Source organism: Silene latifolia, chromosome 7 (assembly GCF_048544455.1).
Source record: "Silene latifolia isolate original U9 population chromosome 7, ASM4854445v1, whole genome shotgun sequence".
Lineage (NCBI taxonomy): Eukaryota > Viridiplantae > Streptophyta > Magnoliopsida > Caryophyllales > Caryophyllaceae > Silene > Silene latifolia.
In genome coordinates this window covers 38,940,271-38,963,684 of record NC_133532.1, presented here as the reverse complement: position 1 = coordinate 38,963,684, position 23,414 = coordinate 38,940,271, and the positions used below count along the sequence as shown (strand labels likewise).

The 23,414-nt window shown below is 35.7% G+C and overlaps 1 protein-coding gene across 1 annotated transcript; it reads right to left on the bottom strand.

Annotated features, from left to right (window-relative positions):
* Window positions 1-14,561: 14,561 nt before the first annotated feature.
* LOC141592023 (protein TIFY 6A-like) lies at window positions 14,562-23,188 on the bottom strand. Its single transcript, XM_074412569.1, has 6 exons — window positions 22,939-23,188; window positions 22,353-22,570; window positions 22,182-22,272; window positions 21,473-21,932; window positions 21,320-21,377; window positions 14,562-14,949 (listed from the first exon to the last, which is right to left on the bottom strand). Exons 1-6 carry the CDS (start codon window positions 23,062-23,064, stop codon window positions 14,802-14,804), a joined length of 1,101 nt encoding a protein of 366 aa, XP_074268670.1. The 5' UTR covers window positions 23,065-23,188; the 3' UTR covers window positions 14,562-14,801.
* Between the last annotated feature and the right edge of the window lie 226 nt (window positions 23,189-23,414).

Sequence of the window (23,414 nt, the reverse complement as noted above, 5' to 3'; positions counted from 1 at the left end):
TGTGTCCCTGGATTGAGGGATTTCCGTTTTGACAGCTTTGAAAATTTGTTTCATTTTGCTTTAAATTTTCTTTTGGCTTAAATATGTACTTTATACGGATATAGTACACTCGCTATGATTGTGAAACGGTTCACCACGTACCATTAAGTTATTTTAAAGCGTATTTAAAGTAACGGACTGTATTTGATTAAAATTAAATTGATAGAAGCGGTTTTATCACATGTATTTTAATCATTAAAAGGTGGTTTGGATAAATTTAACATAATTACGGAATTATGTCACGAATGAATTTGTTTTTAGTTGATGCATTTTTGTTATTCGTTAATTGTGAATGCCTTGAATGCCTTTTATTACGTATTTAATTTTGCAATCAGTTGTAACTTAGTGTGGCCTTAGTAGAACGTGTTACCGTAATGATGGAACACGGTCTTGGTTGTATTTTGAGATCTCGTATCTCCGTTTTGGATTTTTCACTTGTAATTACAGTTTTTAATTAGAATGTAAATAGGTTTATATTTTGTAATTTTAATTGTAATTTTTGAGAAGACCAAAGATGGAGACCGGATGCTCACTCCCGCTACTTGGATCAAGATGGAACATCAAGACAAGCTTTTCGGGTCCAACGGTGGATTCCAAAGTTGTACTATGTTCTTATACTAGGATAGGCCACACTAGGAAATTTTTATTTACGTATTGCATTCTTTTATTTATTTTTCGCAACGATAATATGCATCATATTCCGCCTAAAAACCAAACCACCTACTTATTGCATGAAAACTGACACATATAGAGGTCACGAGTTAGTTTTCATTGACATTCGTATGTCACACGATCATGCTAAGCCATCATCTAAATTGATTCATTCACGCAGACGCTAGTTATTCGTTCACTTAAAATGAATTATAATTAAGTTGATGGGATCTTCCTCGTATAAACCAAAATTGAGAACGGTCTTTATAGGTCAAACTCCAATGAGTCCCTTCTTCGTCGGTAGGCATACTATGACCCCTTCTACGTCGGGTAAGTTGGAACCGATTGACCTATTTTATCTCAACACTATGGTCACTCGTACGATCCTGTGACTATGGTGGACTATAGATAGGATTTACGGAAATCTATCGACCAAGAGTTCTTCCGGAAGAATTAGCTAAACAGTTGGCTTATCAATTTACAGAAATTGAGTCTTGGGATCACTTGTATCATTCTTGAGGGAGATCAATTATGCAAGTGCGAGGGTCTACATGTTTAAAATGAATTTTAAATAGACTTAAATCACCTCGATGAGTTGCTTATTTCGTTTTGTTTTTCTTTCTTTTTCAAAGTGTAGATCACGTTTTTTAAACCGCTAAACTACAAATGGTCGGTTCTCCCGATAACCCAATGCCAAGTGCCACATTGGACCGTGAGTCCTGGCTTAGGATCTTCATGAATCGGATGAATCGCTACTCGATCAAGAATGATGGATCCAACTTCGCGGACCGGGAGGCGGCATTACGGAATGCCGCACGCCGCCGACGGAAAGCTCGATATCTGCTTGAGCCCATGTCGTTAAACCCAGGCCCCACGGCTGGAATTAACGAAATCAACGAGTATAACGATTTCGCTTTAGAAGCGGGTGCGGTAAAGAACGTATTTATTTTTGCAATGGAACCCAATTTGCATAAACGCTTCATAGCCCAAGGTGCAAACAAGATTTTCACCACGCTCACTAAGGAATTCTCGAAAGCACCGAGAATCGTGACCTATGAGCATACCACTCGCTTCTTTGATGCGAGACTCCGAAAGGGCCAACCGTTAGCCCACACATTCTCAAAGATGATTGAGAATGTCGAGAAGTCGGAGACCTTTAACTGTAACATCAGCGAGAACATTGTTATCGACCGCATGCTTCACTCACTCCACGATGGTTTTTCGCAATTTAGAGCGAATTACTATATGAATGATTTGAAGAAAACTCCCATGAATCGCACTCCCTCCTCGTACAGACCGAGAAGGACATGAAGTGCAGTGGGAGCTCAAACAGATGTTCTCGTTGTGTCAAACAAAGGGAAAGGTAAGGGCAAAGCTCCGCAAACCTAACAAAGAGGTAAGGCGAAGTTCAAGAAGTCGGGTTCAGGGAAGAGTGGTCCTGGTGAGGCAAGTAACTCATCGTGCATGACAAAGAGCAAGAGTGAAAACATGGAATGCCATCATTGCCACAAGACGGGGCATTGGAGACGCACATGTCCTGTTTATCATGAGGACTTAAAGGCAGGTCGTGTTAAACCCGTTGGTATGTCTTCTCTCTCTTCTACTTTTATTCATATGATTGAGATTAACCACGCAAGTTACTTTAACTTGGGTACTTGATATCGGTTGTGGTTCTCATCCGTGTAATCATGTGCAGGGGCTCCGAAACATCGAACCCCTCGTAAAGGGTGAGGTGGACCTGCGTGTTGGGAATGGAGCAAGAGTAGCCGCCATCTCCATGGGGACATATGTGATCCAGCTTCCAAGCGGATTTGAGTTGTCATTATATGACTGCTATTATGTACCTAGTCTTTCCAAAAACATTATTTCAGTTTCTGCGCTTGATAAACTTGGTTTTTCATTTGTAATAGAAAACAATGCTTGCATTTTCTCATTACACGATATGATTTACTGGCAAGGCGCTTTCCATGAACGGAATTTATGTTTTAGATCGGACACGGAAATATTACACGTAATGAATAAAAAGTTAAAGGTTGGTGACAAAAATCAAACGTATCTATGGCACTGCCGTATGGGACACATTAATGAGAAACGCGTTAAACAGCTCATCAAAAATGGAGCTATCTCGCCTTTGATTTTCAATCATTTGGCACGTGTGAATCATGTCTCATCGGTAAGATGACTCGGATTTCCTTCAAAGGTGTTGGAATGCGCGCTGCTGACCTATTAGGGCTCATACACACGGATGTGTGTGGTCCTATGTCAATCACCGCACGAGAAGGCTATAGGTATTTCATCACTTTCACGGACGATTTGAGTAGATATGGCTATGTCTACTTAATGAAGCACAAAAGTGAATCCTTTGAGAAATTCAAAGAATACCAAAATAGGGTGCGAACCTATTAGGTAGAAAGATTAAAACACCGCGTTCGTATCGTGGTGGCGAGTATCTTTCTCACGAGTTTGATCAACACCTAAAGGACTGTGGGATTGCCCTACGCTAACTCCACCGGAACACCTCACCAATGGTGTGTCCGAACGGAGAAATCGAACACTACTTGATATGGTTCGATCCATGATGAGTCACACGGTTTTACCCGATTCATTATGGGGTTATGCTCTTTGTCACCGCTCTAATACTCAACCGAAGTCCGTCTAAAGTCATTGACAAGACTCCATATGAACTATGGAAGGGAACGGTCCCTAACTTGTCCTTTATACGGGTTTGGGGCTGCGAGGCTTATGTCAAGTGGAGACCTAAAGATAAGCTCGGCCCGCGATCGGTCAAGACATACTTTATAGGTTATCCTAAAGGATCACGTGGTCATTACTTCTATTCGCCAACCGAACAACGCGTTTTTGTTGCGCTAGCGGTGCGACATTCTTAGAGAAGGAATTTCTCGAGAATGCAAAGAGTGATAGAACCTTCGACCTGTCCGAGATTCCAGAACCAAATACCGAGCAACCATTGGAGGAACCAATTCCTTCAATCCCGGCTGCGGTGAATATTCCCGAGGAACCTAGGAGGTCGGGAAGAGTCTCTATTCCTCCGGACAGATACATTGGTATGGTCGAGGAACATGACATAGATGACGTTCTACTCTTAACGAGTAGTGAACCCGCAACCTATAAAGGTGCCATGACTAGTTTCGACTCAAAGCTATGGCTTGAGGCCATGCAATCCGAGATGGACTCCATGTATGAGAACAACGTATGGGATCTTGTTGACTTACTCGCTAAGGTTCGTCCCCTTCAATGCAAATGGCTTTACAAGATAAAGCATTCTCGTGGAAGGTCGGAAGATATCTACAAAGCACGACTAGTTGCTAAAGGTTTCACCCAAGTGCCAGGTTTGCACTACGATGAGATTTTTGCACCCGTAGTCATGCTGCGTTCCATTCGGATTATCTTAGCGATTGCCGCTTTTCATGACTATGAAATTTGGCAAATGGACGTGAAAACCGCCTTCTTAAACGGCTTTTTGGAGGAAGAGTTGTACATGGTACAACCCGAAGGTTTCATCGATCCTAAACATCCTAAGAAAGTGTGCAAGCTTAAGCGTTCCATTTATGGACTTAAGCAAGCATCAAGGAGTTGGAATCATCGCTTCGACCAAGTGATAAAAGAAAATGGATTTACTCGATCGGTCGAGGAACCATGTCTATATATCAAGTCGTGGGAGCAAGATTGTCTTCCTAATATTGTATGTTGACGACATACTCCCGATTGGGAATGACATACCTCTCTTAACTTCGGTGAAAGTATGGTTGAAAAACCATTTCCAGATGAAAGATCCGGGAGAGGCACAAAGAATTCTAGGCATCCGTATCTATCGAGATAGATCACGACGGATGTTATCTCTCGATCGAGTCTTACATAGACAAAGTCCTAGAGAGATTCAAAGATGACTAACTCCAAGAAGGGGTTTCTTCCCATGGCTCCGTGGGGTGCATTTGAGCCAGTCTCAGGCACCACAGACACCGGAAGAGAAAGAGCGCATGACACGGATTCCTTATGCTTCGGCAATAGGATCAATCATGTATGCCATGATATGCACACGTCCGGACGTGGCATATGCATTGAGTATGACAATTCGATTCCAACAAAGATCCAGGTGAACCACATTGGCTGGCTGTCAAGAACATTCTTAAGTACCTACGGAGGACTAAAGATTGGGCATTGACTTATGGAGGCTCTCAAACGCTATGCGCAACCTAAGATTCGCAGATGCTAGCTTCCAAACGGATCGAGATGACTCGAAATCTCGGTCCTGATTCGTTTTTACTCTTAATGGCGCTGCAGTCACCGAAGAGTTCAAACAAATCACATGTTACAAAGAGATTCTACGACTGAGTCCGAGTACTATGCCGCGTCTGAAGCTACGAAGGAAGCGATATGGATGCGTCAATTCTTACATGGGCTATCTGTAGTGCCTAGTTCGAATGACCCGATCACCATCTATTGCGACAATAGTGGTGCCATCTTCCAAGCTAAGGAGCCAAAGTCTAGCAACAAGTCTAGACATGTACAACGGAAAGCTCATCTAATCCGGATTACGTGGAGCAAAAGACAAGAGTGATAGAAAAGATTGCTCTGACATGATAACATAGCAGATCATCCTCTCACTAAAGCATTACGACAAGATAAGCATGAAGGGCACGTTAATTCCATGGGAATTAAACGTGTTCCTAAGTTGTAGTACTCTTTTATGGATTAGATTCATTCGCTTTTGTACTCTATACAACATCATCGTTTTGATATTTTATATATTTTGTTTTTCATGTGGAATTGTACGACAATTTTGAACACCACAAAGTGAACTGAACAAACATCATATCTTGTTAGTCCTTAATTGCCCACATGAGCTGATAACTCTGGCAATTATTCTGTGACGTTGGTCGATGGTGGGTTCAACAAAGCCATAAGTCAACCGGTTGACTGACCAATCACAGAGGCGATTTATACGGATATTTCGTAGGACACTATTGTGACATCGACGTGGAGTCCTAAATGTTTTATAACATTCGTTGCCCGGTCGTGGATAGGACTCCCATGGTGATCCTAAGAGTCGATTCTTTGACTATCGACTGTCTCTTGAGACTACGGCAGATTTTGGGTGACTTTGGTTTCTTTCTCACGGTCATCCGTAACAGGGGGCCAAGTAGATTTTTTTTGGGTCATTTCATGTTGTGCTTAGATCGGAAGGAGTCGAGTTGAAGGAAATATTCAGCCTTTATCGTGTACTCGATATTTCTCGGGGCCACTCGAGGAGTCAGAATCGAAATGCATGGCCATGCTCGGATACGGATTCGTTTTATCAGTTAAGTTACTCTCTAGTCGGGGAAACCACTCTAGATACAGATCGATTGTAAAATACGACCTTTGTGGATCCAGATCTGCAAATTGTTTTACATTGAGTGGGAGAGATTTTAAATGAATATGAGAATCGGTTATCGCACGTACACTTGTACGGACAAGTGGGAGTTTGTTGGAGCTTGTGTCCTCCAGTTAGTGCGGATAACGTCATTGCACACACACTTGTACGGACAAGTGGGAGCTTGTTGGGGTTGGTGTCCTTAACAGTTAGTGCAATGACTTATAAACCTCTAAAAGGATCAAAGGGCATACTTTGGTATTATTATCGCCTTGATCCACGTTTATCAATAACGGTTGGCTTGCTAGATAAGTTTGACGTTATTGTCATACGGATGGCGGTGATCAACTGGTCCCTAAAAGTCACACCTATAGGATACGATTGAGAGACGTGACAAAGATGGAAATACAGTCATGTAGATGCCAAAATTGACTAACCAGTTAGTCCGAGTTATTTGACTAGTGATTAGTCAAATATGTGATGTTGAGATATTATATTTAATACGGATTAAATATCATGGGCTAAGGCGAATTAACCAGTTAATTCGTAAAATTAAATATAAACGATTTATATTTAATTAAATGTATATTGAATATAATCATACAATACATCGCTTTGTTTTACACGAATTAATAATTCAGCTAACCCGTATTATTAGCTGATGTCTTAATTTCCGATAACCGATAACAGTTTATAATATAAACCCGTCATATACATTTTAGCATTTGGTGAACTGGACCTCGAGCTAAAATTAAGAGGAAGTGGAAGCCCACTTCCCCATGCATGCATTCGGTCCGGCCGAACCAAACAAAAGGAGAGACTCCCTCTCCTTTTGACCGGATCATCATTTGAAACAAAAATTAGGGTTTTGAAGAGTATTCTTCTCTGAAAAACCTGAGATCTCTCATCTCGACAAAACTCACATCAGTTCTCCCTATATTGCAAGGCAATCGGAGAACACTGTTCTAGCACAAGGGCATATCTCGGACAAAGTCTTGGGTGCAACGATTAGGAGGAAATCGCTTTGATTTCTTCTTTACGCCGCAATTTAAAGGACCCGAGGTTGATTTCTAATCTTTATCGTTTCCTTGTTATTTTCGTTTTATGACTATAAATTACATATGAATTTTACGTTATAATCCTTAATTCGAAGGGTAGTATACGGATATTAACCCACAGTATGCTCGTTCGCAATCCACTTCTCGGTCTTGTTTTGGTGATCGTATTTGAGCTCATCTTTGTGTTGTTGAATATAAGGTTGCACCTCATCTTCGTTGTTTAGCACATACATGTGTGCTAAATGCAACATTTCACGTGTCACAATTTTTTCAACCCGCCCCTAATACCTTTTCCGGTCATCCAGTCACTATGACGATTCTTAGGAACGCCAATCAACTCCTTCGGGGAGAGATGAGCGTAACAATATGAAAGAGCTTCGTCTAAAATAGCGCGTTCAGCAATACAACCTTCCGGACGATACCGATTAGATGTATAGTCCTTGTAGACTTTCATCAATCTTTCGAAAGGATACTGGTATCTCAAGTACACGGGCCCAAGGTACAAAATCTCCCTAACCAAGTGAATGGTCGGATGAATCATGATAGTGAAGAAAGAGGGTGGAAAATACATTTCCAACTCGACAAAGAGAGGTTACAACGAGGTCCCGCAATGAATCCGCGTCATCGGGATCGATGACTTTCTCGCATATGGACTGGAAGAAGAGACAGAATCTAGTTATAGCATATCTTACCTTTTCAGGTAAAATGGAACGAATAGCCACCAGTAGTAATTGTTGCATCAAAGTGTGACAATCATGTGACTTTAACCCGGTGAGTTTTAGGTCTTGCATCGACACTAGGCTTTTGATGTTCGACGAATAACCATGTGGCACTTTAATTCCATTCAAGCATGCACAGAACTCTTTTCTCTCATTCCGTGAAAGGGTAAAAGCTGCTGGCGGTAAAAATGTACGATTACCTCTCTTCTGTGGTGCCAACTCTAGCCTAATACCCATCATTTTCATATCTTCCCTAGCTGCGGCGTTATCCTTTGTTTTACCAGGAACATTCAGAAGGGTATTGATAATATTATCACGGACATTTTTCTCAATGTGCATGAAATCGAGGCAATGCCTCGACCTCCAGTCGTGCCAATATGGAAGTTTATCAAAAAATATGGATCTTTTCTTATACCCACGAGTAGACAATTTAGAGCCGCTCTTCTTCCCATAATCTATCTCAATATGCTTTACTTTCTGATAAACTTCATGCCCACTCAAAATTCTAGGAGGTTGACGAAGTTCTTGTCTTCCATTGAATGCTTTCTGCATCTTGCAATAACAATGGTCATGATACAAGAACCTCCTATTTCCCATATACACATACTTACGAGAAGACTTCAAGTATTCAGACTCGATATCCTCCCCACACAATGGACAAGCCTCTTTCCCATGAACTGTGTGCCCGAAAGGTCGCCATAAGCCGGATAGTCGGTTATTGTACACAATAACATCGCTCTCAAATTGAAAGTTTCGTTCTTATATGCATCAAATACTTCTATCCCACTATCCCACAACAATCGCAAATCATCTAGAAGAGGTTCCAAATATACATCTATATCATTTCCAGGTTGTTTAGGGCCGGAAATTAACAACGACAACATCAAATACTTTCTTTTCATGCACACATATGGAGGTAAGTTATAAATAGCCAACACTACTGGCCAAGTACTATGTTGGCTACTCATGTTTCCGTGTGGGTTCATTCCATCAGTGGACAACGCTAGACGTAAGTTTCTAGGTTCATTGCCGAACTCGGGATACTTAGCGTCGAACGATTTCCATTGCTTACCATCTGCCGGGTGTCTTAGCTTTCCATCATTTATTCTTCCTGTTTCATGCCAAGTTAACATTTTTGCATCATCGGGATTCGCATAAATCCTTATGACTCTTGGTATCAATGGAAAATACCACAACACCTTAGCCGGATCCCTTCCTTATCCTTATAACGCCACTCCAAACATTTAGGGCAATTGGTTAAGTTTTGATATAATTTCCGATACAATATGCAATCATTTGGACATGCATGTATTTTCTCATATTTCATACCCACTCCTCTTATTAGTTTTTTCGCCTCATATGTCTTAACAGTAGAACATTACCATCGTAAGCAACTCCTTTATCAAGGCTAAAAACTAGTGAAACACGTGTCACTCACCCCATTTGCCCCCTTGATATTAGACAACTTCACCACAAATTGACATTTTTGTGAACTTACAACCAGGATAAAGAGGTGCTTCAGACTCACACAACTTCTCATACATGTTGTTAAGGTCATCCCAATTACTAGTGTCATCACCTACATCTTCAAAAGCAATGGACTCATCATCATTCTCTTCATTATCTATACACCCAACATTCAACTTCTCTACTTCCAACTCTTCCAACTCAAAAACTCGGCAAACTCAGGATCATCAGTTAGCCTTTCGTGTACCTCAACATCATCTTCTTCAGAGTTATTCTCTTCCTCTAATGATTCCCCATGAAAAATCCAAAGTGTATAGGATCGACTAAATCTCCACTTTTCTAGGTGTATTTTAACGTCCGGAAAAGCCATATAGCTAATATTACCACATCTTTCACAAGGACATGCAATACTAGAAGAACCTTTCAAATTGTTCTAAACGAATTCATAAAATTCAGCTAAACCATCCTTGTAGGTGCGGTCACTCATATTTGCATCAATCATCCAAGTTCGAGTCATTATTCTACATTCGTAATAATAGGCAACTAATTCAGAAAATACAATAATAGGCAAACAAATAAACGAAATTCGGAAAGCAATTAAGCTAAATTATCAACAAATTAGATAATAACCCAAAAAATCCTATATCTAGTTATAATAAGCGTTGCTAAGAAACATATATATACCTGATTGATAAACACGCGCGATGAGGGAGAGAAGACGTGACAACAGTGACGGAGATGAAGACAGAGAGACGATCAGGGAGGAATGGAGGATGATATAGTAGCAGTATTAGCTTGTGTTTGTGTTTGTAGCGTATAGCAGAATAAAGCAATATGTTGTTCTTAAGATTTTCATAATATTAATAACAACGGTTATTGAGTCTACAACCGTTGTTAAAACGTATTAAAAACGGGTTCTAATATAACCGTTGTGATTACTTTTCACTAATTTGGCGCCAAACCATTAACAACAGTTAAAATTTAACCGTTGTTATTAGTTTTTTCATTAACAACGGTTGTTTCAGTATGACCCGTTGTTAAAACTAATGACAACGGTTAACAACACATAACCGTTGTCATTAAGTTTGGTAAAATTCGCGGAATAAATTCTACAACGTGTTTTGATGATTTTCGTGAATAAGCGTTGTTAAAGGGCCGTTGTGGTTGCCTGTATTTGTAGTAGTGTACCCTTTTTTGTTTTTATTAACATAGTGCATTATTTCATGGGCAATGATCGAACTATCTGACATCAGACGACCCGGCACAAACGCTTGTTGCGTATCAGAGATAAGCAAGGGAATGATCAACTTCAGCCTATTAGCAAGACACTTTAAAGCAATCCTGTAAATGACATTGCAAAGACTAATAGGACGATATTGTGAAATCATCTCCGGTTGATAAACTTTAGGAATAAGAACAATAAGAGTAGAATTCCATTCTTTCAACATTACCCCAGTATGAAGGAAACGCAGAATAGCAGAGGTAACCAGATGACCAATCAATAATATGTTATTTATTGACTAATATGGCAAAATGAATGAGACCGAAAGCGTAATAAATACAAGCTGCTGATCTAAAAGCCAATATGGCGACGATGATGCAATCACTGACGAAACCACCATAAAAGTGCCCCCTAGGGCTCCACGGCCTCTTGAACAATACTGGCCATTGTTCGAATTTTCTCCACCCCATTTTTGTCTTCCTTGTTTTTCTTTCTCCCTTTGTGTTTACTAGTTGATTTCACGGTACGCGAAACCATATCCCCTAGGTATTTACATCGCTATAGTTTTATCTGTAGTTCTATATTTATTTTGGGACGGTCTTTTAATAAGGGGACAAAAATAAAAGTGTAATTTTGGGTCTACAAGACTACAATCAGTCCAAAAAAATTATTAGGGCTATCGAGTAGTGATGGGTTTCTTGTCTATAAAAGGTTGAATTCACATTTATCAAGGGCGTATTATATACCCGAGGTTCCTTGTTTTTAAAAAAAAAAAAAACAATAAATCGATTATATTAAAAGAAAGAAGTGAAAGTACAAGAGAGTTCTAGCCTGTAGCTAGATTAACAGGCCAGTAGGGGTATAATACATGAAGATTTCGAATTTCCGTAATGGAATTTCGAACACATATTGTTACTAACAAAAGCTTTGTCAGAACTGAGGATGGTTTTGAACAAGAGATCATGAAAGAGACGAAACTGTAGCCAGCCCATTGTGCATTATGGATGGCTAGGAGTAATGCTTCTATTGATGTCATTAGGATAGAAATAGAAGATATTAAAAAAATTTATCGTGGTTTGAAAAAATTTAAAATTTGACATTAAATCTCCTTTATCTCTCTTATACTAAAAGAATAAGAAATCCTAAAGTTTTCCCGCCTAAATGAATTATTCTATAATTGGGCTTTGGGCTTCATTTTATCATGCTTATAACTGGGCCATATTGATTGAATTCCATACAATAAATAATTCAATGTCATTTAAAAAAGGGATAATATTTTTTCAACCTGCATAAACAAATTAATAGAATATTCTTATTTTGTTACATAAATGAAATTGCACTAATTATACGTATGATGTGATAGAAATATTTTTCTACTATTATTTTTAAAAAGAAACATGATGATCACGAACACTTTTTTAGCAAACATTTTCTAATTAATTCTATAGTTTCGTCCTTTGATACAAGCATACTACAAGTTAATGCTATGTTTGGGAACCTTGAATTGGAATTGAATTCCGGAATTGAAATATTTCAAGTGTTTGGGAGCCCCTAGAATTTGGAATTGGAATTGACTCAATTCCTTATCAATTCCAAGCTAGTTAAAATTTGGGGCTCTCAAATACCTACCATATGGTAGTCATTTCAATTCCATCACTTATTACGTTTTATTTTGTGACGAAAATTTCATCAAAATATTTTTATTTATGATATTTTTTCCGATCGCAAATATTTTTCGAGACAATATTTAATTTTTTTCAAATATAAAACATCCAATGACCTCGACCCATATCCGTCTCGCCCAAGTTCAATTCCAATTCCAATTCCATGGGTTTCCCAAACGCAATTTTGAAATTGGATTTGGAATTGAATTCAAACATTTGAATTTCTACAATTGAAATCATCAAAACGAAATCAATTCCGTGTTTCCAAACGCTACCTAAGAGTATTCATAGGTTGTTTACTTCTAAAATGAAAAGTTTACATATAATATATTTTTTTCTTACACTTTAACTTAATATCACATTTATTTCATACTATGTAAAACATTTAACTATTGGTTAATTTTAAAATTTAATAGTGTTGAACCTTCTCTTTTCCACCTCTTAATACAAAATATTATTAATAGTAAATTTCATAATTAAATTTCAAGGGAGGTTAAATACCGGTAATATAATTATTAAATTCTTTAATATCTCTATCTAAAAACCGCGCGAATGCGCGGGATCTATACTAGTTTACTACTAAGAGAATAAAAACTTCTTTTAGTTTTCCCTCCAAAAAGCATCTAGCTAAATAAGGTAATAAGAATAACTTTCTTTCATTACATTATTATCCTTTATATTGTTATAATTAAATTCTAACCTTTTAGTTAAATTCACAATTATGATTTTTTCATTAAAATGAAATAAAATTGATGTCAAACTATAAGTTGCTAATTTGTTTTAAAATGCAATAATTATTACTGTAGAGAATAACTTGACACATACTTACTAGTATTAGTTTCGTGACAAAAAAACAAATTCTTTAGAAAAAATCACAATTTAATTTAATTCTTTTTTATTAGTTTTTCATTTCTATTTTTTTGTTTCATATTAGAATACAATGGAGTGAAATATTAAATATTAATAAGCTCCAAATTTAAAAATTATAAATAATACACTAAGAAAAAACAAAAACTCTATAACCGCTAACCGCGCATGCATTGTGCGGATTTTATACTAGTTAAACATTAATAATCTTAGATGGACATAAACATGTTCTAATACCCAATGTTCTTTTCTTTAAGTGATGTAATTGATCCAAGATTAGAAATTAAGTTTGAATTACATTCGAATTGTAATTCATATGTCAAAGCGTCTCATTATAGACGAAGGATATCCGTCTATAGCCATAGACGGGCCAAATATCCACCAACTTTAAGCAAAATGGGCCAAATGTCACCACCTTAATGGCAAATGTCACCAGTACCATTTTCATGTGATAAACTACATGTTGTAGCTTAGGAAATGACATTGGTGACATTTGACGTTAAGGTGGTGACATTTGGCCCGTTTTCCTTAAAATGGGTAGATGTTTGACCGGTCTACAATTATAGATGGATATGCGCCGCCTATAATAAGAATTTGTGTTCATATATTATATAACTAAAGTGCAAACCAGATGAACCAAATCAACTTCCAACTTAGAGTTGTGAAATTTGTTAATCGCAAATTTGCTACCTCCTCCCCTAAATCTCTTACTTCCGTTTTGTTCATTGCTTCAACATCAACTTCATCATCCTCGTCTCGCATAAGTAGTAAGGGTGACCTGAAACGTACATTTTGTAACACCCGCCATTTTTCATTATTTCTAAACATTATTATTTATTTCGAATGAATTTCCTAACTTCATTTTAATTCGTATTAATTTGGTTTTAAATCTATTTTGAACTTATTTTCCATCCATCTCAATTTCTAGTTTTATATTTAAACATTCATTATTATTCAATATTGATGTTTTTTCCTTTTCATATTAATTTCATTTTTCATATTTGGCCTTTTTCGTTTTAAATCGCTACTCGAAAATAAGCCCGTCTAGTCCTAAAAACCCGCGTGCAACTACAACCTATTATTGTTTTGTGTCTGTACGCCGTCAATTTCCTTTCCCCGTTTGTGAAAACACACTCGATCTAATGGCTGCCATGTTTCCTAGGCCCGGTTGTTCTTGGTTTTTTTGAAGCGTTGGATTTTCCTCTCTTCGATATTTAAGTATATGTCTTGGTTTTCGTGCCTAGCCAGGTTATTTCCACAGCAAATCTGATAGTCGCAAATTTTTTGCCGCAGTTTCGGTTTCACATCAACTCGTTAGTGGGCATCGTTCTCTTCATCCCGATAGACCCATTTGAAACCGAGACTTCTGGGTGAAAGCCCTTGATGTCTAGAAAATGTTCTAATATCGGCGTTTTATAAACCCGAAATTCGAAATTGTAGTAGTGAAGCATCCAAGAGTAGGCTAACAAAAACCCATTCGTAAAACAATATTCAGGTATATTTTAACAACAGGATATAATTATTACTCCTAATGATTCCAGCTTAATATAAAAATATTCTGTAATGAACAAACCCAAAAAATGAATATGAACTTCCTAGTGGTCTACTACTTTGAAAGGAAAACCCGTATAAAATTTGATTTGTGAGGCGTGAGCAACATGAAGTTTGATTGAGGGTAATACATAGTTATACAATCTTGTACAAGTTGTAATGCAAATTTTGATTGATTAACCCAACTACTCACGTTCTCGATTCAATAGTATCTAATTGCTTCTTTGAAATGCTTGTATTCGTGATAAAATTCGGTCCAAATCCAATTGAGTCGCATTCATATGTTTTTTTGCTCGCAGAATATGGAGATATATCATATGGAGATACATCAATCACCCTGCAAATAGACAAGTTAATTCATAAGCACGCACATCATAACATGCACATTAGATGATCAGTAATTGAGCTTTGAATAACATCTTGAGAAGGAGGCACACAGTGCATTATAAGACGAATTATTTGTCAGTTGTCACTACAAGTCACAATGACAAGACCATGAACAAGAACAAGTAGATGAGACAAAATTTTGTTTTACCTACATACAAGTATAATTCTTTTGTTCTCCTCTATGTAAGTTGATACTTCGTAATATTTGAACATTTTTAAGAACAAAACCGAAATTTTCGCTTTAAACGAGAATTTGAGAAAAAGAATTAAGTACAGTATGCCACAATGGTAGAAAAGAGGCAATAACAAAATGTCCAAAACGTTGACTAGTTTCGAAAAAGCAATCGTTGATGTCTCAAAAAAAAATTGTTGTTTCTACTATTAACTTTTGCATAGATACTAAACTCATAAATTCAAAGCATCTACAAATTTTCTTTGGCTTCCTATTGAAAGCTTAGATTTAAAAAAAAGAAAGAGAAAGTGGTCCCCACAAAATTTAGGCCAATTAACTACTCCCTCACTTCAATTTCTATTCTAATTAATATTCTTAAAAAATACACATAATACTCCATTAAGTGGATTATACATCTGATGTAGTACATCAAATGGTATAGTTTTTGAGCATTAAGATAAAGTTTTTGAGTTTTATTCTAAAATGTTTGAGTTTTATTATAAAATTTTTGAGTTTATTTACTTAAACTTTAATCTCAAAAAGTTACGTTATAACTCAAAAAAATTACATATAAGCTCAAAAAAAATTTGATTTTTGACATCATAAAACTAAAATGTAATTTATAAACTCTATAGTACTAAAAAAAAATACATAAAAAGTCAAAAAAGTCATTAAATATGATGTAGTACATCTGATGTACAATCTTTTTTCTCATAATACTCCTATAAAATCCATCAATCAAAACCAACCATAAAAATCATCACCTCAAAATTAATGACAATCAAAATAAAAATTAGAATCAAAATCATGAGATTAGTAATTTTTTTCAAAATTATATGTACTCGGTAGATGAGTAGATCTACTTTACATGACAAAATAATTATAATAAAATGCTAATAACACATTGTGAGTAATATTTTGAAATAATTAATTATTTTAGGAAAAAAAAATAATTCTTCAATTTTTGGGCTCCTTAAAAATAATCTATCTGATAGATTAAAAGCTTTAATTAAACCCAAAAAAAATAAAAAAAAACCTGCCAACTTATCACATGCATGAAAAAATCAAAGAGCTACAGAAATTGTATGAAAATATTTACATGTCTAAAGTCTGATAAATGTGTATTAATGGTGATATAGTATTTGTCGAAATAGAGATGAGAAGGAGATAAAACAATAAATTAATCATGACTCAAATATTGTAAATTAGGATATAAGAATAGTCAAAATATTTTGATGATTTTAGTATAGTATAATGAATTGAGTGAGAGTCTAAGTTTTGAATCTATCTATATCTATATTTAAACTATAAAAGAATAACCGCTGACATCATCCTATGACATATATCACTCTCACATTAAAAAATTTTCCGCCAACTTAAACTTAAACCATAAACTGATACTAATACTTTAATAATACTTCCCATCATTGCCTTTTATACGGCTTCCTTCTTTCCAAAACATGTATAAAATCTTTTCCATTTTCTTTCTAACATCTTTTTTTTATATATTTTCTCATATAAAATCTCATCTAATTGGGATCATAACATTATTATTTGTCATAACATATTATATATTTTCTCATAACTCGGTATATTGATATGAGAAAAAAAAATTAAACTACAAAACTAATAAAAAAAGTTGAGTATATCATGAAATCTGTATTTTAATGAATTTTTTTTTATTATAAAGTGTTAGTATTTGTACTCCATATTATATAATTGTGTAACACTTTTATTTTATTTTGATTAAAACATTATAATTTAGAATTTAATGAAGAAATTAGACTCTGTTAATAAATTTTTTATTCTTAAATACATTATCAAATGAATGAGTTTTGATGACATCTTTATGCTGCAACTCTCAAAATATGAGTTTACCAATTTTAAGTTATCTCCTTATTCTTACTCTTAAGATCTATTTTTCCCGTTGACAATGTATTCTGCTTTTGTCTTATTCCTCCCACATAGGTATATACCCTTCTTAAATGAGAATTTGCCTTTTAATATAATTAGGGCTAGCATTTTGAAATGCAACATTTCAATACGTATGATACATAGGGTAAGAACTATGGTTTGTAGAATTTGCTTATTTTCATATTTAATTATGTATAAACATTTCAATACGTATCATTTATAAGTAGAATTTACTTGCATTTACAATTATTAATACGCTATGACGCATAGGATAAAGATTATGGTTTGTAGAAGCTCAAATCAAAATTATGAAACACGCGTATACGCATGATATGTGACAAAAGTTTGAGCATGTCTTCACGATAGGATGGTAACTATTAATCATTAATATACAATATTTTAAGTATAACAAAGTTTAAAACTTATTTTTACTCCCTCCATACAAATCCAAAGGTAACATTGACCAAAATGGCACTATTTATGGTCGTAGGGAATTTTCAAAATTATTCTTAATCTATAAGACAAAATATAGTCGTGTGATATCTTATTTGATTTATCGTCATGAATGCTATAAGAATATCAACTTTTTATAATTTTTAATAATGTGTAACTAAAGATATTCACGTTACATAACGTGTCTCGGCAAGTGTGAAAAAGTTAATGCTACCTTTGGATTGGTACGGAGGGAGTATATTTTATCTATATATATCCGTGCAATTTTGCACGGGTCCTAAGCTAGTATGGTAAAAAAGAATAACGAGAGAATGAACCACAGAAGATTAAAGAGTAATGAAGAATGTGTTCAAGATTTAGGGTTATGTAATACACTTCTAAACCTCGTTTGGTTGCCCACCAAATTTATGGGAATTCTAAAATCCCATTAATTGTGGTTTTTGGAGGTTGTTTGGTTACCCCATTTTTTGTAAAATGGGGGAGTTTTAAACTCCAAGGAATTTCCAACTCCTGCATGATAGGGGAATTTAACTACTTATCTCCCTCATGGTTATTGGAAACTCCTAGGACAATAGAACTCCAACATGGCAACCAAACGGAAACTTGTTATTCATGTGAATTTTGATGTTGGAATTAAACTCTCATACATTGTAAATTAACACATGCATTTGATTCCCGTATGAACTAAACGAGGACCTAATACCAATTTAACTAAGTTGTGTTTCTTTCTAATTATGGGCTTATTGAATTTAAGTGAGTATTAAGGTCTTCTTTTAATCACAAATTGTTCTATAGGATAAATTTATCAATGAGACTGACCCAATAACCTAAAACCCAACTAAAATAATTAATATAATTATACATTTTTTTTATTTTTTAATAACATAATATTATAATTTGATGAGTTACACATTTATTTATGTCTGTATTCTAAGATGCCGGGTTATCAAAATAAAATTTAAAAGTAAACAAAATTACACACTCCGTATTAAGTATGGGTTATTCTACTATTGGGCCACTTTTGTGGTATAATACAGTCTTATAGAAGAATTGTTGTATTTTAATTGTATATTATGCGAATCATTCTACCACAAAGTGCTTAGACTCGATAAGTCATCGGGTGACTTGTATTAAAACTCAACAAGATACATAGATCCGATAAGTCATCGGGTGAGTTATATTAGATTATATTGAATTATTGATTAGTATTAATATTTTAAATTATATTTTGTGCAAATAAATCCTTAATATTTACGCACTATATCAAGTTATAAAATATCCAATCCCGTGCAATTTTTACCGATTTAAAACTAGTCTATAAGTAAAAAGTTTAAGGGATATTTTACATGGTACCCCTCAATTTTTCGACTTTCTACATGGTACCCCTACACTTTTTAAAACATACATGGTACCCTTAATTGTTGTCATTATCACTATGTGTACCCCTAAATTTTATTTTCCGTCAATTAAACTCAGTTTTAATCATTAAGTGATGACTTGGACGGGTAACAAAGCTTGTCAGTATCCCATGACATAAGGACTGTATTAGGCTTAATATCCATCTCGATCCTAATATTTATGGATATATATGGGCAAAAATATTTTTGACGGAAAATTTATTGATCCCTTGTCAAATTATCATGTCCAAAGATGGATATTGAGCTTAATAGAATCCTTATATCATGGGATGATAAATGACAAGCTTGATTACGCGTCCAAGTAATTACTTACCGCTTAAAACTGATTTTAATTGACGGAAAATAAAGTTTAGGGGTAGATTTAGTGATAATGACAACAATTAGGGGTACCATGTATGTTTTAAAAAGTGTAGGGGTACCATGTAGAAAGTCGAAAAATTGAGGGGTGCCATGTAGAATATCCCAAAGTTTAAAATAATCTATTTGTCTCAATACTTTTTTTACTTATTTCATATTTGATTGTTTACCTTTATTATTTAGGATGTGTATAAATTTACATTATCAAAAAGCCCTAAAACAATTGAGACAATAGTCACGGTCTAACAAGCACCTAAGCACCCCCTCAAAAAACTCTCATGTGTCCTGGAAATTGATACTACCTCCAAGTTGTAACTGAATCTAGTCTTGCTTGTGACGGGTTAATCACGTCACAAATTTGTGACCTCTCACAAAAAGGGAGATGGGACAAGGTGGGGCACCCCCATATGCTTCTCACTCACCTTTCAATGGGCATTTTGTGAGAGAAAACGGTGTCTTCAATGAGATTTTGTGCACAAACAATTGTCCCTTCACAAAAGCTCTTAAGTATTCATGTAACAAATAACGGATATACATACACTTTTCAGCCTTTTTGTACTTTTTCACATACTCTTTCACATAAGCTTTTTTACGATTTTACCCTTCTCATTTTTTTCTCTTCCCCTCCCTCAAAACCAATTATCTACTCCTTTCCTTTCCGCTCACCGCCCTACCCTCACCCTCCGACATACCCTCTCTGCTCTGTCATCGCTGTCTGATGCCACATACAAGGCTCAAGATTAAATCATGGTAAAAAAAAAAAAAAAAAAGTAGAAAACCCACTCAAACCACACTCACCAGCGAAAATAATTGAACTGAAAGGAGGTATAATCTCTTAGGGCTTGCTTGGATTGAGGGTAAAAGGAGGAAAATGAATATGGGAGTAATACTTAAGGTACATCTACCATGTTTAGCATGAGAGTAATTATTCATCTCCGGAATCTATTACCCTCATGAAAGGGTAATACATTACCCACCTACGCAAATGCTATTGAAATAATTTTCGTCTGTTCCAAAAAGGATATGGCTTCAATATGCACATGTACATATGTTTGCCTAGTGACATCATCATCAGCATGAACAAATCAAAATCCATCCGTATAGGAACGCAAGATCTGATTCAAATTTCCCAATAATTCCAACTATACCCAATTACACAGAAGTTTACGAACCGGGTATTCAAAATTACACGTAACAACACGAGAAAAGATCGAAACTATCCGATTATTTGTCACCTTTCAACTTAATAAACTATTTCATTGGAGATTTGGGATCGATTGCTTCGAGCAATTAGAGTGGATTTTAGGAAAATGTTGATATAATAGTTAGTTTGTATAGGTGTTAGGGAAAAAGGGTATTAGACGGAAAATTAATGAAAAAAATGTATGTGAAAGAGTAAAGTTCGTATGTGAAGAAGTAATTCCGTTTTTTTATTATTTATGCCAAAATTAAATATAAAGAATTGATAGATGAACCATCTCATCCAAAACCTTAAGGTGATGTTTGAGGCTCAATTATTACAATTATTCATATTACGCTTCCTCACTCAAATGTCCGTTGGGCTTAAAGAGTGGTTAGTGCACAGGCTCCCGCAAACCATGTGCTGAAATTCCACCTCGTGAGTTATTGGGGTTGCCGGGATTCGAACCCATGACCTTTGATCACCTGGCTCTGATACCATGAAAGAAGTTTAATAGGAATAATTGTAATAGGGGCTTCAACCATTACAATTATTCCTATTAAGAACCCATCAGAACGTACGTAGAGAGTAGTGGCAATTATTACTCTGTGTAGGAATGTTGTTTATATGTTTCCTTGATATATAGAGTATGTTTTGTGTATGGTAAGGAAATTATATTTATCTTCTAGGATAGGACAACATATCGTATCCTTTCGGATGAGCAAGTTAAGTTGAAGTCATGGACTTTATTGCTAAATGTTATATTTGGCTTGGCGATGAATAAACTTTAGTTATTAAATTCGAAATTTCTAGCATTGGAATATACCTTTCTTTTCGCTTCTCTAAGAATCTTGCAAGCGATGCTTTCCGAGCTTGTGGCACAGCTGCATAAAATGAAACATAAAATATAGAAATAATATGTTATTTATTTATATATAAAACGATACAATAAGGATTTTAATATGTAGGGAGTACAGACCTGACTTGAGACCAGTAGCTCCAACAGAGGTATCAGGTTTGAAGGGATCAAGGAAGTTAGGTTGAAGAGATGGGAGCACTGGTTTGACAGAAGTTAATTCAGACCCAGAAGTGGAAGCAACTAAAGGAGACTGAGTAACGGGTGATATGGAGGTTGTGAGCCTAACACCTTGATTTGAAATGCTCGTGTCTTTTAGGGGCAACCTCACCGAGAGGGGTTGTTCATTTTCTAAAAGAGAATCATTTGATTGTGGCAGATTTGCAGTAGTAGTGTGATTTGTTAGCAATGGTGGCGGAGTATGTGGCAGCTTTGGCATTGGCGGCTGAGTCACAATAGGATGGTCAGTTGGTGGCATATGTGATAGTGGTGGTTGGAGCTTGGGAGCAGATGACAGTGCAATTGGTATGGTCTTTGGTTTTGCAGAATCACCGTTTCCGGCTAATAACATTATAGCTTGAGCCTAATGTATCCAATGCAATACATTGTTAGTTTGTTAGTGGTCACGATAATTAACAACCACAATCATTAACAACCTTTGGGAAATATTATTCACATTTGTATTATACAATATTAATACAATAACTAAGATTCCAAATACTTGGAAACATTGAGTTGGTTTGTAGAATAATAGAGAGTGAGAAAAAGTTGGGGGTACGGGATTCGATGCATGTTGGGATTGGGGGTAGGCAAAGAGGAGTAATGGGGTTACCTTGTCAGGAGATACATTATCATAGACACAAACTGAACCATTGTAGAAGATGGTCAACTGACAGGGACCTGTAGAAATGCTTGGGGAGCTCCTGAACAATGAATGGATTTATAAGTTGTATTATGGATTTGTTCAGTGAATCTAATGGGTTTACAAATGCAAATAACAAACCTAAGTTCTGTAGAACCAACAACAGGGCCATTGGCTGGTGAAACAGAAGCGCCCCCCATTGTTGAAGTCCTTAGATTCGATGCTTTACCAGGTAGGTGATACATAGTTTGGCTTGTTTGTCCGCTGCCAGGGAAAACACGGCCATCTGAAGGATGATTCATGGGTGGTAAATCATTTTGATGCCAGTGATGTGATGAAATAGGATATTGACTTCCCCCCTGCTTATCCAAAAAAAACAACATTATTAATTACAGTATATGATTACAATATGAAATTGAATCATCTAATTGTTTAAATCAATGATAGACATGACTTTAATAAATGTTGTAATTGTAAATCAGAGCTAATTTCCGAAACCGAGCTGTAAAGATCTCCATCATTCACCCACCATATTCATCATTTTGATACAGTTTATTTACTAAAACGAATGACACAGAAATGATTGATTTCCGCTAACCTAAAAATCTTTAAAAATGCCATGTTAGCAATTAGCAAAGATACTAAAGCTACAAGAAGAAATTTGGGTTCTGGCTATTTCTATTTCTGTCTGTAAAGCTTGGATGAGTTTGAAATTGAGATGAGAGACCTGTTGAAAATGAGGAGGGTATGATCTCTGATTTCCTACTCCTCGTTGTTGTTCCTCAGCAGATTTGAAAGAAACAAGTGGGGAAGCCATGTTTGAGAAGGACCACTGCATGCTTGAACCTTTCATTACTGCTTAATTAACCAACCCAAATATAGATATAGATATAGATAATAATGCAGCAACACTGCTATACTTTGTTAAAACCAGAAATTCTTGTTTGTTATAATAATTTTGACAATATATATTGCAAGGTTTGACATTACATATTCAACTCGTATGGTTAGTTATTAAAATGCAACTTGAGATTAATAATTCAATTTAAAACCCCTAGATCCATGGATACCCACCTCCATTGAATAAACCCAAAATCTATGGGGACTTAATTTTTTTTAAAAAAAAATAAAGACTTGGTTTTACAATATAATATAGTATTACGAGTATATTAAGTAATAAAACAATGGTTAATAAGCCAAAAT

Bases quoted from the DNA above. Each gene is read 5' to 3' on its own strand.
- LOC141592023 (XM_074412569.1), bottom strand. From the start codon at position 23,064: ATGAAAGGTTCAAGCATGCAGTGGTCCTTCTCAAACATGGCTTCCCCA. The intron at 22,571-22,938 runs GTCTCTCATCTC...TTGGATAAGCAG, and splicing joins ACCCTCCTCATTTTCAACAG to GGGGGAAGTCAATATCCTAT. The intron at 21,933-22,181 runs GTAACCCCATTA...TGGATACATTAG, and splicing joins ATAATGTATCTCCTGACAAG to GCTCAAGCTATAATGTTATT.